General features: G+C 49.2%; 1 protein-coding gene across 4 annotated transcripts in view; it reads left to right on the top strand.

The window, feature by feature from the left end:
• The window catches only part of ITGAL (integrin subunit alpha L), a 51,204-nt gene that overhangs the window by 16,006 nt on the left and 18,586 nt on the right, over positions 1 to 16,612 (top strand). For 3 of the 4 annotated variants that reach the window (XM_034940064.3, XM_034940067.3, XM_034940066.3), the window contains exons 10-19: positions 345 to 418; positions 517 to 649; positions 5,476 to 5,627; positions 5,977 to 6,114; positions 7,359 to 7,556; positions 7,698 to 7,828; positions 10,342 to 10,502; positions 10,606 to 10,757; positions 15,428 to 15,517; positions 16,500 to 16,556. In XM_034940064.3, the coding sequence (XP_034795955.1) occupies positions 345 to 418; positions 517 to 649; positions 5,476 to 5,627; positions 5,977 to 6,114; positions 7,359 to 7,556; positions 7,698 to 7,828; positions 10,342 to 10,502; positions 10,606 to 10,757; positions 15,428 to 15,517; positions 16,500 to 16,556 (1,286 nt within the window). The remainder of the gene's footprint in view (positions 1 to 344; positions 419 to 516; positions 650 to 5,475; positions 5,628 to 5,976; positions 6,115 to 7,358; positions 7,557 to 7,697; positions 7,829 to 10,341; positions 10,503 to 10,605; positions 10,758 to 15,427; positions 15,518 to 16,499; positions 16,557 to 16,612) is intronic. The other variant, XM_034940065.3, reaches the window with a different exon arrangement.

The raw sequence follows: 16,612 nt of genomic DNA on the forward strand, positions 1-16,612 counted from the left end.
GTGATGGTGTGTGCCTGTAGTCCCCACTATCCAGGAGGCTAAGCCGGGAGGGTTGCTTGAGCTTGGGAGGTTGAGGCTGCAGTGAGCTGTGATTGCGCCACTGCACTCCAACCTGGGCAACAGAGCAAGACCTTGTTTCAACAACAAAAAACAAACAAATCTGGGACTCCCAGGGTAAAAGCCAACTCCGCATTAAGTCACTTCCTGGGTCTGCCTGACCCTCACATGCATGCCTTCTACCTTACCCAGAAGTAAATACCTCACTTCTTCCCCGTCCTGCCATGAATTTTTTTCACTGCATTTACTGCTGTTGGGTCTCACCTGTTCTCTGCTTTGTTCCCCAGGCACAAGCAAACAGGACCTGACTTCCTTCAACATGGAGCTGTCCTCCAGCGGCATCAGTGCTGACCTCAGCAGGGTGCGTGCTGGGCTGGAGCAATGGGCTGCAGGGAGTGCAGTTGGCTCTGGGGGGTGGGTCGGTGGGTAGCTGACCCGCTCATCTCCTTCCCTGGGCAGGGCCATGCAGTCGTGGGGGCAGTAGGAGCCAAGGACTGGGCTGGGGGCTTTCTCGACCTGAAGGCAGACCTGCAGGATGACACATTTATTGGGAATGAACCATTGACACCAGAAGTGAGAGCAGGCTATTTGGGTGAGTACTTCTCTTTTCTGCTGGGATCTTCTGGTTGTTGAGGTCAGATGGTCGCTCAGCCTGGCTTCCAAAACAATAATGAAAGCAGTTAAGCAACCAGCATGAACAAAGTCAGAGTTTAAATATGGCTATAACATTCATAATTTATTGTCTGTATTTTCTGATGCTTTGACAACTTGGGGCCGTGCTAATCCTGAAGAGACTACCTCTCCCAGGGTAGGCAAATTCCTAGAGATAGTAAACAACTTGCCTGTGAATATGCCTTGTAGCTGGTCCTGGTGGCTCATGCCTGTAATCCCAGCACTTTGGGAGGCTGAGGCAGGTGGATCACCTGAGGTCAAGAGTTCAAGACCAGCATGGCCAACATGGTAAAACCCTGTCTCTACTAAAAATACAAAAGTTAGCCAGGCATGGTGGTGCATGCCTGTAGTCCCAGCTCTTCTGGAGGCTGAGGCAGGAGAAACGTTTGAACCTGAGAGGAGGAGGTTGCAGTGAGTGGAGATCACGCCGCTGCGCACCAGTCTGGGCAAAAGAGCAAGACTCTGTCTCAACAAACAGGGCCGAGCACAGTGGCTGACACCTGTAATCCCAGCACTTTGGGAGGCTGAGGCAGGTGAATCACCTGAGGTCAGGAGTTCGAGACCAGCCTGGCCAACATGGCAAAACCCCATCTCTACTAAAAATACAAAAATTAGTCGGGCATGATGGCGGGTGCCTTTAATTCCAGCTACTCAGGGGGCTGAGGCAGGAGAATCGCTTGAACCCAGGAGGCGGAGGTTGCAGTGAACTGAGGATCATGCCACTGCACTCCAGCCAAGATGACAGAGCGAGACTCTGTCTAAAAAAAACAAAAAAAAAAGGCCTTTTATATGCAAACCAGCCAATTCCGAGCCCATATCCTCAGCCACCTCCTTTGTCTAATCCTTACACAATAAGCCAATAGTTCCTCTGCCCTAAATCAGCTCAGAGCCAGGCATCAGTCAACCAGAGGCCACCGCTATAGCCCAGAGCCAGCCAAAATTATTCAAACTGTGCAATCCTAAACTTGCTTGAACTTGCCAACCTAGCTCGCCACCCTTCCTTGTGGAAACCACAAGAAGAGCTCTGGGCCATGCTCTTCCCTGGCTCCTCCTGCCTCTCCACTAATGTAGTGTTTCCCTGTCTGACCCTGCATGGCATCCAGTGCCTACTCCCTCTTGGAACTGTGGCTAGTAAACTTCTTTCAATGACAGTGACTCTCTGTATCATCAGTCACACCTATATATTAAATCCCAGGCACATTTTAAAACAACGTGCCTTATTAGTAAGAGGACTGGCCACTCCTTTTTAAGGCTTCCTCCTCTTGAATTGTCCAAGAGCACCTGAGGTCAAGAGTTCAAGACCAGCCTGGCCAACATGGTGAAACCCCGTCTCTACTAAAAACACAAAAAAATTAGCTGGACGTGGTGACGCGCACCTGTAGTCCCAGCTACTTGGGAGGCTGAGGCAGGAGAATCACTTGAACCTGGGAGGCGGAAGTTACAGTGAGTCGAGATTGCACTACTGCACTCCAGCCTGGGTGACAGAGAGAGACTTTGTCTCAAAAAAAAAAAAAAAATTAGTTGGGCATAGTTGTGCATGCCTGTGGTCCCAGCTACTTGGGAGGCTGAGATGGGAGGATCACTTGAGCCTGGGAGGTTAAGATTGCAGTGAAAAAAAAAAAAGAAGAAATGACTCTAAAATTTAATCTCTAGCTGGGTGTGGTGGCTCACACTGTAATCCCAGCACTTTGGGAGGCTGAGGCTGGCAGATCATTTGAGGTCAGGAGTTCGAGACCAGCTTGGCCAACATGGTGAAAGTCCGTCTCTAGTAAAAATGCAAAAAATTAGCCAGGCATGGTGGCATGCACCTGTAATCCCAGCTACTCGGGAGGCTGAGGTAGGAGAATCTCTTGAACTCTGGAGGCACAGGTTGCAGTGAGCCGAGATCGTACCACTGCAGTCCAGCCTGGGTGACAGAGCAAAACTCTGTCTCAAAAAAAAAGAAAAAAGAAAAAAAGTTGAATCTCTAGTTAGACACCCACCCCACTATACACACACATAAATATATACATATATGTGGATAGATAAATAAACAGAATCCTGAGTGTCTACTATCCTTCAGATCTCAGTTTAGCTATCACTAGTGTAGCACTAAGCATTTTATATACATGTCTTATTTAACTCTCAAAACACACCCATGAGATTGGTACTGTTCCTTTCTTTTTTTCTTTAGACATAGGGTCTCACTTTGTCACCTAGGCTGGAGTGCAGTGGCACCATCTTGGCTCACTGCTGCCTTGACCTCCTGGCTTTGAGCAATCCCCCTTCCTCAGCCTCCCAAAGTGCTGAGGTTATAGCCGTGAGCCACAATGTCCAGCCTCTTCCCTTTTTGTAGATGAGAAAACTGAGGCACAGAGGCATGAAGCAATTTACTTAACGACTACACAGCTAGGAAACAGTAGCACTAGGATTTAAACCTTATCTCATGGAGTTCAAGAATTTGGAGTTCTTAACCCTTGTGCTTCCAGACTCCATACGACAATAGGGAAGCGGTTCCGTCTCTTCACTCTTCCTTCCATGTGCTGTAGGGCCTTGGACAGCTCTGTTTTCTTCACTCACTTTTAACTGCTCTGCACAGAGACCATCAGATGGGGTCAGTGACTCATCTCAGAGGATTCTTGCTGGTGGCTCCTGGCTCTAGCCCAATCTTGGGTCCAATTTCCTGCAGTGTTTCCTCGAACATTCAATAGAGGTTGTCCTGGTATCTTAAAGGAAAGAACCTCATTACAGGAAGTTGAAGATGAAGACAGCCTGACACTGACATGATATCTTTTTTTTTCTTTTTTTTTTTTTGAGACTGAGTCTCTCTGTCGCCCAGGCTGGAGTGAAGTGGCGCGATCTCAGCTCACTGCAACCTCCACCTCCCAGGTTCAACTGATTCTCTTGCCTCAGCCTCCTGAGTAGCCGGGACTACAGGTGCCCGCCACCACGCCCAGCTAATTTTTTGTATTTTTAGTAGTGATGGGGTTTCACCATGTTGACCAGGCTGGTCTCAAACTCCTGACCTCAGGTGATCCACCCGCCTCGGGCTCCCAAAGTGCTGGGATTACAGGCGTGTGCCACCGCTCCCGGCCAACATGATATCTTTTTTTTTTTTTTTGAGACGGAGTCTTGCTCTGTCACCCAGGCTGGAGTGCAGAGGCGCTATCTCAGCTCACTGCAAGCTCCGCCTCCTGGGTTCACGCCATTCTCCTGCCTCGGCCTCTCGAGTAGCTGGGACTACAGGTGCCCGCCACCATGCTCAGCTAATTTTTTGTATTTTTAGTAGAGATGGGGTTTCACCGTGGTCTCGATCTCCTGACCTCGTGATCCGCCTGCCTCGGCCTCCCAAACTGCTGGGATTACAGGCGTGAGCCACCGCGCCCGGCAACATGATATCTTTAAGCATGAAAATTTTTCAAGTTTCCTGCTTTATTTTATTTTGTTAGAGACAGGGTCTCACTCTGTCACCCAGGCTAGAGTGTAATGGCACCATCGTAGTTCAAGGCAGCCTTGAACTCCTGGGTTCAAGCAATCCTTTTGCCTCTCAGCCTCTCTAGTACCTGGGACCACAGGTGTGCATCACCACACCTGGCTAGTTTTTGTAATTTTTTGTAGAGACAGGTTCTCACTATGTTTCCCAGGCTGGTCTCAAACTTCTGGCCTAAGTGATCCTCCTACCTCGGCTTCCCAAAATGTTAGGATTACAGGTGTGAGCCACTGCACTTGGCCCAGACATGCTTTATTTTTAATATCCATGCCAACTTTGCATTCTTCTGACTAATATATACCATTTTATTTTATTTTATTTTATTTATTTATTTATTTATTTATTTATTTATTTATTTATTTTGAGACGGAGTCTCGCTCTGTCGCCCGGGCTGGAGTGCAGTAGCGAAATCTCAGCTCGCTTCAAGCTCCCCCTCCCAGGTTCACATTCTCCTGTCTCAGCCTCCCAAGTAGCTGGGACTACAGGCGCCTACCACCACGTCCAGCTAATTTTTTGTATTTTTAGTAGAGATGGCGTTTCACCGTGTTAGCCACGATGGTCTCCATCTCCTGACCTTGTGATCCACCCGCCTCGGCCTCCCAAAGTGCTGGGATTACAGGCGTGAGCCACCGCACCTGGACTCCCATTTTAATTTATTATTTAAGAAAAAAGAGGCCGGGCACAGTGGCTTATGCCTGTAACCCCAGCACTTTGGGAGGCTGAGGTGGGTGGATCACCTGAGGCCAGGAGTTTGAGACCATCCTGGCCAACATGGCAAAACCCTGTTTCTACTAAAAATACAAAAAATTATCTGGGTGTGGTGGCTGGGCGCCTGTAATCCCAGCTATTTGGGAGGTTGAGGCAGGAGAATTGCTTGAACCCGGGAGGCGGAGGTTGCAGTGAGCTGAGACCACGCCATTGCATTCCAGCCTGGGCAAGAAAGCGAGACTCTGTCTCTAAAAAAGAAGAAAGAATGGAGTCTTCCTTACTAATCCTCAGGTAAACTGAGGCTCAGAAGAGGCTCCACGCTCCACTTGTTGTGCATAGCTGCTTTTCCCTGGGTGTGCATGTCACCCACAGTTGAAGACATGCCATCCCCAAGATGGCAGGATTTGTTTGGCTGGGAGCACATGGATGCTTTTCTCAGGAGAAGGTCTTCAGCTGTTTCCATGCATCTCTGCTACTAACCCAATTCCCTGGGGCCCCTGCCCCTCTCCTGCTGGGTGTTCTTCCAGCATCCTGTGTTCCTAACTCCACGCCCCACACACTTTCCTCAGGTTACACCGTGACCTGGCTGCCCTCCCGGGAAAAGACTTCGTTGCTGGCCTCGGGAGCCCCTCGATACCAGCACGTGGGCCGAGTGCTGCTGTTCCAAGAGCCACAGGGTGGAGGACACTGGAGCCAGGTCCAGACAATCCATGGGACCCAGGTGCGCCCAGTCCGAGGGCGTCTGCAGACCAGGGACTGGCGGGACACACATCACACTCCCTTCTGTCCTTTGAATGCTCATCCACTTACCATGTGGCAGCCCCTGTGCTAAACATGATCACATTTGTCCCTCATAACACACAGAGGTAAGCCCTGTCATCTCCCTCTCTAGTTTAAGAAACTGAACCTCAAAGAGCCCACCTTGTCTTAATGCACATAGACTAGGGGTGGATCCAAGATTGGAACCTGCATTTGAGGGAGTGGCACAAGATGAACACAGTACAGGTATCTCCCTGCCAACCCCTGCTGTTCCCACAGGCGCTTCCCCAAACACCTGCCTCTCCCCACAGATTGGCTCTTATTTCGGTGGGGAGCTGTGTGGCGTCGACATGGACCAAGATGGGGAGACAGAGCTGCTGCTGATTGGTGCCCCACTTTTCTATGGGGAGCAGAGAGGAGGCCGGGTGTTTATCTACCAGAGAAGACAGGTGGGGCCAGGATCTGGAGCTGAGAGGGAGGAGGGAGAGCAGCAGAGATTCGCAGCTCCCAGTTATTCTGAAGGCGTTCTCTGTCTGGTCACGTGGCGATCAAACTTTTAGAACGACAGAGAGGCAATAGCGAATCCTCACTGGGGAAAGACTGTATGCAGGGTCCAGTGCCAATATTTCTTTTTTCTTTTGAGACAGAGTCTCGCTCTTATGGCCCAGGCTAGAGTGCAGTGGCGCGATCTCGGCTCACTGCAACCTCCACCTCCCAGGTTCAAAGGATTCTCCTGCCTCAGCCTCCCAAGTAGCTGGGATTACAGGCATGTGCCACCATGCCCAGCTAATTTTTGTATTTTTAGTAGAGATGGGGTTTCACCATGTTGGTCAGGCTGGTCTCGAACTCCTGACCTCAGGTGATCCACCCACCTCGGCCTCCCAGTGTTCGGATTACAGGTGCCTGCCGCCACACCCAGCTAATTTTTGTATTCTTAGTAGAGACCGCGTTTCGACATGTGGGCCAGGCTGGTCTCTAATCCTGACCTCAGGTGATCCACCCGCCTCGGCCTCCCAAAATGCTGGGATTACAGGCGTGAGCCGCTGCACCTGGTAGGCAGCGCCAAACTTTTTATAGATACGACCTCCCTTTCCTCATGACCACCTGCTGAGATACTACAAGCTTTATTTTATAAATGGGAATCCCTGGGGTGCGGTGGCTCATGCCTGTAATCCCAGCACTTTGAGAGGCTGAGGCAAGATGATTCCTTGAAGCCAGGAGTTCAAGACCAGCCTGGGCAACATGACAAGACCCTGTTTCTACAAAAATAAAAATAAATAAATTAAAATTTTAAAGTTAGCCAGATGTGGTGGTACATACCTGTAGTCCCAGCTACTTGGGAGGCTGAGGTGGGAGGATCACTTGAGCCCAGGAGTTCGAGGCTGTAGTGAGCTGCGATTGCACCACTGCACTCCAGCCTGTGCGACAGAGCAAGACTCCATCTCAAAAAAAAATTATCAAAAAAATGTATATATATATAAATGGAAACCCCAAGCTCAGTAGGGGAAACCACAAGGTCACAGTAAGAGGACAGTAAGAGGCTGGGCTGGTGCTTGAACCCTGGTTAGTCTAACAGCACCATTCCAATTCTGTGAGGGACCCCATCTTACGTTTCTTCAGCATTCTTCACTCAGTTGTTCTGTGACAGCATGCTGAGTGACTTGGGTGTGACCTGTCTCTTGCTACTTCCTAGTTGGGGTTTGAAGAAGTCTCAGAGCTGCAGGGGGACCCCGGCTACCCACTCGGGCGGTTTGGAGAAGCCATCACTGCTCTGACAGACATCAACGGCGATGGGCTGGTAGACGTGGCTGTGGGGGCCCCTCTGGAGGAGCAGGGGGCTGTGTACATCTTCAATGGGAGGCACGGGGGGCTTAGTCCCCAGCCAAGTCAGGTGACGTACGCTGCCTGCCAATCACACTCCATTCTCAGGTGCCCTAAGCCCCCAAGCCCAGACCCCACTCCCCAGCCCGATCCTTCCCTCCCTCCAACCTACCTCTCCTCAGCTTAGTGGTAATATCTTTCTTGCTCTCAGCGGATAGAAGGGACCCAAGTGCTCTCAGGAATTCAGTGGTTTGGACGCTCCATCCATGGGGTGAAGGACCTTGAAGGGGACGGCTTGGCAGATGTGGCTGTGGGGGCTGAGAGCCAGATGATCGTGCTGAGGTGAGATGGGGCTCCCAGGTCACACCAGATGACCCCAGCTCTTATCCTGTTTTGTTTATATTTTATTTTATTTATTTATTTTGGTTTTTTTTAGAGACAGGGTCTCTCTTTGTTGCTCAGGCTGGAGTGCGGTGGCATGATCATAACTCACTGCAGCCTCGAACTGCTGGGCTTAAGCGATCCTCCCACCTCAGCCTCTCGGGTAGCTGGGACTACAGGTGCTTACCACCACACCTGGCTAATTTTTTTTTTTTTTTTTTGGTAGCAATGGGGACTTACTTTGTTGCCCCAGCTGATCTCAAACTCCTGGTCTCAAACTATGCTTTCTCTTCAGCCTCCCAGAGTGCTGGAGTTACAGGCAGGAGCCACTATGCATGGCCTAATTTTTATTTTTTTTAATATATGGTCTTCCAGGCCAGGCACAGTGGCTCACACCTGTAATCCCAGAGACAGTTTACATATTGGAAAACATATAATTAAAAATTAGCAGGGTGTGGCAGCTGGGCACGGTGGCTCACACCTCTAATCCCAGCACTTCGGAAGTCCGAGGCGGGCGGATCACGAGGTCAGGAGATGGAGACCATCCTGGCTAACACGGTGAAACCCCGTCTCTACTAAAAATACAAAAATTAGCCAGGCGTGGTGGCGGGTGCCTGTAGTCGCAGCTACTCAGGAGGCTGAGGCAGGAGAATGGCGTGAACCCAGGAGGCGGAGCTTGCAGTGAGCCGAGATCGCGCCCCTGCACTTCAGCCTGGGTGACAGAGTGAGACTCCGCCTCAAAAAAAAAAAAAATTAACAGGGTGTGGTGGCTCATGTGGGTAATCCCAGCACTTTGAGAGGCTGTGGCAGGAGGATTACTTGAGCTCAAGAGTTTGAGACCAGCCGGGGCAACACAGTGGGACACCATCTGTACTTTTTTTTTTCCTTTTGAGAGAGAGTCTTGCACTGTTGCCCAGGCCAGAGTGCAGTGGTGCGATCTTGGCTCACTGCAACCTCCACCTCCTGGGTTCAAGCTATTCTCCTGCCTCAGCCTCCCAAGTAGCTGGGATCACAGGCATGCACCACCATGCCCTGCTAATTTTTTTGTATTTTTAGTAGAGACGGGGTTTCGCCATGTTGGCCAGGCTGGTTTTGAACTCCTGACCTCAAGGGATCCGCCCGTCTCGGCCTCCCAAAGTGCTAGGATTACAGAGTGAGCCACCGTGCCCAGCCCTTTTCTTTTTTTTTTTTAATTGACCAGGTATGGTGGTGCATGACTGTAGGCCCAGCTACTTGGGAGGCTAAGGCAGGAGGATGACTTGAGCCTGGGAGGTCGAGGTTGCAGTGAGCTGTGATCATGCCACTGTACTCCAGCCTGAGTGACAGAGTGAGATCCTACCACAAAAAAATAATAAATAGGCCGGGCGCAATGACTCATGCCTGTAATCCAGCACTTTGGGAGGCCAAGGCGGGTGGATCATTTGAGGTCAGGTGGACGTGGTTGTGGGGGCCCCTCTGGAGGAGCAGGGGGCTGTGTACATCTTCAATGGGAGGCACGGGGGGCTTAGTCAGGAGTTCAAGACCAGCCTGGCCAACCTGTTGAAACCCCATCTCTACTAAAAATACAAAAATTAGCTGGGCAAGGTGGCATGCGCCTGTAATCCCAGCTACTCGGGAGGCTGAGGCAGGAGAATTGCTTGAGCCCAAGAGGCGGATCTCAAAAAAAAAAAAAAAAAATAGGAGCCAGGCACTGGGGCTCACTCCCATAATCCCAGCTACACAGGAGTCTGAGACAAGAGGATCGCTGGAGGCCAGGAGTGTGAGGATGCAGTGAGCTATGACTGCACCACTGCACTCCAGCCTGAGCAACAAAGCGAGGCTCAGTCTAACAACAACAAAAGCTGCAACTTTATTATGAAGCATAATAAAATTCATGCAAGCATCACTGAAGGCTTAAACATAAGCATGAAAGTAACTCACTATGATTTCTCTTCCTAAGAGCTTTCTCTTCTTCATGGAAAATGGGTCAGAGGCTGCTAGAATGAACTGGGAGCCCTAATTAGTTATCACCATTATTGGCCAGGCATGGTGGCTCATGCCTATAATCCCAGCACTTTGGGAGCCCAAGCCGGGAGGATTGCTTGAGCTCAGGAGTTCAAGACCACCCTGGACAACATAGGAAGGTCCCTTCTCTACAAAAATTTATTTAAAGTTAGCCAGGTGTGGTGGCACATGCCTGTGGTCCCAGATCCTTGGGAGGCTGAGGTGGGAGGATCACTAGAGCCTGGGAGGCCAAGGCTGTAGTGAGCTGTTATCATGCCACTGCACTCCAGCCTGGGCAACAGGGTGAGACCCTCTCTCAAAATAAATAAATAAAAAGTATCATTATTATTTTCCTTAAGAGGAGACAGTGACATGTTGAGGTCTGCTTTAGGGAAGGAGAGTTCTCTGGCTTTGCTGGCGGGAGCCCCACATCTGAGGGGGGACGTGCAGTTGGGTTGGAGGGAGAGAGTTGGTTGCCTTCTGCCCTGCAGCTCCCGGCCCGTGGTGGATGTGGTCACCCTGATGTCCTTCTCTCCAGCCGAGATCCCAGTGCATGAAGTGGAGTGCTCCTATTCAACCAGTAACAAGATGAAAGAAGGAGTTAATATCACAATCTGTTTCCAGATCAAGTCTCTCATCCCCCAGTTCCAAGGTCAGAGCTCTCCTCCTGCTCCCAGGGCAGCTGCCGCCCCAAATCCAGGCTTATGGCCTGGGATCCCCCACCATTCAACTGTTGCCTTTTCCGCCCTGCCCAGGCCGCCTGGTTGCCAATCTCACTTACACTCTGCAGCTGGATGGCCACCGGACCAGAAGACGGGGGTTGTTCCCAGGAGGGAGACATGAACTCAGAAGGAATATAGCTGTCACCACCAGCATGTCATGCACTGACTTCTCATTTCATTTCCCGGTAAGGGAGCCAGCGCCAATGCTCTGGGATGAGCTACCTGCAGGGGCAGGCTCAGCTCCGTCACTGTCCAGTGGGTGACACGTCACTTCCATCCCTCTGTGCTGTCACTTCCTCTCCTGTGCAATGGTAGTAATAACACCCTTAGCATATTTTCTTCTAGTGTTTTTTTAAAATTATATATATATATGTGTGTATATATATATATGTGTGTGTATATATATATATATATATTCTTTTTTTTTTTTTGACACAGAGTCTCGCTCTGTCACCCAGGCTGTAGTGCAGTGGCACGGTCTCAATTACTACAGCACGATCTCGGCTCACGGCCACCTCCGCCTCCTGGGTTCAAGCAATTCTCCTGCCTCAGTCTCCCGAGTACCTGGGATTACAGGCACCTGCCACTATGCCTAGCTAATTTTTGTATTTTTGGGAGAGATAGGGTTTCACCATGTTAGTCAGGCTGGTCTCGAACTCCTGACCTCTGGTGATCTGCCTGCATTGGCCTCCCAAAGTGCTGGGATTACAGGCATGAGCCATCACTCCTGGCCTATTTTATATTTATTTATTTATTTATTTATTCATTTATTTATTTATTTGAGACAGAGTCTCGCTCTATCGCCCAGGCTGGAGTGCAGTGGCATGATCTCGGCTCACTACAGCCTCTGCCTCCCGGGTTCAAGCGATTCTCCTGCCTCAGCCTCCCGAGTAGCTGGGATTACAGGTGCGTGCCACCATGCCCAACTAATTTTTATATTTTTAGTAGAGTTGGGGTTTCACCATGTTGGCCAGGCTGGTCTCGAACTCCTGACCTCAGGTGATCCTCCTACCTCGGCCTCCCAAAGTGCTGGGATTACAGGCATGAGCCACTGCACCCGGCCATATTTTATATTTTTAGAGATGGGGGTCTTACTGTGTTGCCCAGGCTGGACTCTAACTTCTGGCCTCAAGAGGTTCTCTTGCCTCAGCTTCCTGAGTAGCAGGGACTACAAGTGCACACCACTGTGCCTGGCTGCTTCTAGTTTTTTAATTTTTTAAATTTTTTATTAAAAAATTTTTTTTAGAGACAGGGCCTTGCTCTATCGTCCAGGCTGGAGTGGAGTGATGCAATCATGGCTCACTGTAGCCTCCAACTTCTGGGCTCAAATGATCCTCCCACCTCAGCCTCCCGAGTAGCTAGGACTACAGGCATGCACCACCACATCTGGATAATTTTTAAAAATGTTTTTGTAGGCCAAGCGCGGTGGCTCAGCACTTTGGGAGGCCAAGGTGGGTGGATCACCTGAGGTCAGGAGTTCGAGACCAGCCTGGCCAACATGGTGAAACCCCATCTCTACTAAAAATACAAAATTAGCTGCGTGTGTTGGCACATGCCTGTAATCCCAGCTACTTGGGAGGCTGAGGCAGGAGAATTGCTTGAACCCGGGAGGCAGAGGTTGCAGTGAGCCAAGATCGTGCCATTGCACTCCAGCCTGGACGACAAGAGTGAAACTCCATCTCAAAAAAAAAAAAAAGTTTTTGTAGAGACAAGGTCTTGCTGTGTTGCCCAGGCTGGTCTGAAACCCTTGGCATCAAGTAATCCTCTTACCTTGGCCTCCAAAAGTGCTGGGATTACAGGCGTGAGCCACCGTGCCCAGCAGCTTCTACTTTTTAATATATTTATGGGCATTTTTAACATGATTACAATGGCAATGTAGTTACTATTTTTCCCTACTCTTTTCATACATTATATATTAATGCTGCTACACAGCTTTCATAATTTTTAATTATGAAATATTAAAATATTTGTCTGGGCACGGTGGTTCATACCTGTAATCCCAGCACTTTGGGATGCCGAGGTGGGCAGATCACCTGAGATTGGCAGTCCAAGACCAGCCTGGCCAACATGGAGAAACCCCATCTCTACTAAAAAAAGTACAAAATTAGCTGGGCGTGGTGGCCCATGCCTGTAATTCCAGCTACTTGAGAGGCTGTGGCAGGAAAATCACTTGAACCCAGGAGGTGGAGGTTGCAGTGAGCCGAGATCGTGCCATTGCACTCCAGCCTGAGCAACAAGAGTGAAACTCCATCTCAAAAAAAAAAAAAGAAATATTAAAATATTTAATTTTTACAGAATATTCAATCATCATGGTATGTTGTTATTTGCCAGGTACATATCATGCATCCCAGAAAAACTTAGGGTATTTTTTAAAGTTTTTAAATTAAGTCTCATGTATGGTACATGGAAAAAAAAAAGGTTTCAAAAAAGTTTAAACAGGCCAGGCACGGTGGCTCATGCCAGCACTTTGAGAGGCTGAAGTAGGTGGATTGCTTGAGCTTAGGAGTTCAACACCAGCCTGGGCAACATAGCGAGACCCCTTCTCTACAAAAAACACCAAAAAATTAGCCAGCCTTGGTGGAGCGCACCTGTAGTCCCAGCTACCTGGGAGGCTGAAGCAGGAGGATTGCTTGAACCCAGGAGGTGGAGGTTGCAATGAGCTGTGATTGTGCCACTGCACTCCAGCCTGGGCAACAGAATGAGACTCTGTCTCCAAAACAATAAAGTTTGAACAACTGTTGAAATACCCAGATTCAGTTGCTTATAAGCAATCCTGTATAAAAATGGGATTAATATGGCCGGGCACGGTGGCTCACGCCTCTAATCCCAGCACTCTGGGAGGCCAAGGTGGGCGGATCACGAGGTGAGGAGATTGAGACCATCCTGGCTAACACGGTGAAACCCCGTCTCTACTAAAAATACAAAAAATTAGCTGGGCGTGGTGGTGGGGGCCTGTAGTCCCAGCTACTTGGGAGGCTGAGGCAGGAGAATGGCATGAACCCGGGAGGCGGAGCTTGCAGTGAGCCGAGATCGCGCCCCTGCACTCCAGCCTGGGCAACAGAGCAAGACTCCATCTCAAAAAAAAAAAAAAAAGAAAGGGATTGATATCAAATTGTTATGTTCTCTTAAATATTTCATAAAAGGCCAGGCATGGTGGCTCATGCCAGTAATCCCAGCACTTTGGGAGACTGAGGTGGGCGGATCACTTGAGGTCAGGAGTTCAAGACCAGCCTGGTCAACATGGTGAAAACCCATCTCTACTAAAAATGCAAAAAATTAGCCAGGTGTGGTGGCAGGCGCCTGTAATCCCAGCTACTCAGGAGGCTGAGGCAGGAGAATCATTTGAACCCAGGAGGCGGAGGTTGCAGTGAGCTGAGATTGTGCCATTGCATTCCAGCCTGGGCAATGATAGTGAAACTCCATCTCAAAAAAAAAAAAAAAATTCATATAAGACAGTATAGGATTGGGACATAAGAATTTGAAGTTTGTTTTAAACTTTTTTTTTTTTTTTGAGATGGAGTCTCACTGCGTTGCCCAGGCTAGAATGCATTGTTATGATCTGGGCTCACTGCAGCCTCTGCCTCCTGGGTTCAAGTAATTCTCCCACCACATCCTACCAAGTAGCTGGGATTACAGGCGAACACCACCATGCCCGGCTAATTTTTGTATTTGTGATAGAGATGGGTTTTCACCATGTTGGCCAGGCTGGTCTCAAACTCCTGACCTCAGGTGATCCACCCACCTCGGCATCCCAAAGTGCTGGGATTACAGGTGTAAGCCACTGCACCCAGCCTGTTTTAAACTTTTTATTATGAGAATATGAATCATACAAAACTAGAAAAAAATAGTTTAATGAATCCCCAGGTCCTCATCACCCAGTTTCAACAATTATCGACTCACCCTCTATTTCATTCAAACCTCTACTCAGTGCCCCTCTGCCTACTCCCATTCCACCTCTTATAAGATTTAGACATTTTAAACATAAATTTGCCAGAAAAGAAAGCAGTGTGACATGGTGGAAAGATCCTGGACTTTGGATTTGGACAGATTTGGGTTCAAATCTTGACTGTCACTCCAAGTTCTTAGGACAACTGTGCCACCTTTTTAGCTTTCATTTTCTTTTTTTTTTTTTTTTTTTCTTTTCTGGAGGGGGGCAGAAGGAGGGAGGATGAAAGAGAAAGAGAAAGAAAGGAGGGAAGGAAGGAAGGACAACGGAGGAAGGAAGGGAGGGAGGGAGGGAGGGAGGCAGGCAAGGAGGGAGGGAGGGAAAAGAAGAAAGAAAAAAAAAGAAAGAAGGAGGGAAGGAAGGAAAAGAGAAGAAAGAAAAGGAAGGAAGGGAGAGCTCATTTTCCTTATTTTAAATGTTGGGGTAATAATACCTACCTCTTAGGGCTAGTAGAACCTTCAGGTGAAAAACAATTTGAGTGCCTACAAAATGCCAGTGTCAGGCATTGGTAATAACAAATGACTAAGACCCAGCCCTATTCTCAAGGAACAAAATTCTAGAACTAGGATATTCTAGTTATTCTGAAATTTTCTTAAGCAAACTTTGATAATGGCTGCCTAGGTCAAAATTCAGGGGCTTCAGTTAGGACACAGTGGGGGAAAAGTGCTGGGATTGATTAGTGATGTCTGCTGGGGAACTGGGGCTCAGGGATGATAACTGTGCTGAGAAGCCCCCTGGGTGTGCTGTACACACCTGCTATGTAGTCAATGGATTTTCAATACTGGTAGGGTCTTAGACAAAGAACTACCAGAATTTCATCACTTGTAAAATGCTGACAAGGTATACATATAATCGGAAGTGCGGTAAAAGTTAGATTCATGACATAGGCTGTATTCTTATCACCCTCAGGTATGTGTTCAAGACCTCATCTCCCCCATCAATGTTTCCCTGAATTTCTCTCTTTGGGAGGAGGAAGGGACACCGAGGGACCAAAGGGCGGTAAGAAGAGATGGCTAGGGATGGTGGGGAGTTTATCAGAGAAATCCATTTGGCAAGAAGAGCCGCCCATGGCCGGGCAGCACACTCCTATAATCCCAGCACTTTGGGAGGCTGAAGTGGGTGGATCACTTAAGGTCAGGGGTTCGGGACCAGCCTGGCCAACATGGTGAAACCCCATCTCTACTAAAAATACAAAGACTGGTCGGGTGTGATGGTGCACTTGAGGCCAGGAGTTTGAGACCAGCCTGGGCAACATAGTGGGACTCCCTTTCTACAAAACATAAAAAATTAGTTATTGTGATGGTGCGCCCCTGTAGTCCCAGCTACTTGGGAGGCTGAGCAGGGAGGATCACTTGAGCCAGAGGGTTGAGGCTGCAGTGAGCTATTGAGCTATGATTGCACCACTGCCCTCCAACCTAGGCAACAGCGCGAAACCCTGTCTCTAAAGAAGAAAAAAAAAAAAGAACCGGCCAGGTGTTGTGGCTCACACCTGTAATCCCAGCACTTTGGAAGGCTGAGGGGGGTGGATTGCTTGAGACCAGGAGTTCGAGACCAGTGTGCCAACATGGCAAAAACCCATCTCTACTAAAAATATTTTTAAAAAATTAGCCAGGCGTGGTGGTAGATGCCTGTAATCCCAGCTACTCAGGAGGCTGAGGCATAAGAATTGCTTGAACCCAGGAGGCAGAGGTTGCAGTGAGCAGAGATTGCGCCACTGCACTCCAGCCTGGGCAACAGAGTAAGACAGTCTTTAAAAAAAAAAAAAAAAAAAAAAGAGCTGCCAGCAGAGTAAGACTGCACAAATGGCAGTAGGCTGAGGCAGCAGAGTGGGGCAGCCCTGGAAAGGCAGCTGGCTCCTGGGCAGGGCCAACCACAGCCAGCCCAGTTGAGCTAAGCCCCTGCCCCTCCAGCTCTCCTTCATGAAGTCTGCTGCCTCAGTTAATCTCTCCTCTCTCCATCCTGCCCACTACCCCTCGCTCAGCAGGGCAAGGACATACCGCCCATCCTGAGACCCTCCCTGCACTCGGAAACCTGGGAGGTAAGAGGGGAGAAGGGGCAGGCAGAGAGGCCTGGGAACAAGTCCCTCCTGATCTG

This window comes from Pan paniscus, chromosome 18, assembly GCF_029289425.2.
Source record: "Pan paniscus chromosome 18, NHGRI_mPanPan1-v2.0_pri, whole genome shotgun sequence".
Lineage (NCBI taxonomy): Eukaryota > Metazoa > Chordata > Mammalia > Primates > Hominidae > Pan > Pan paniscus.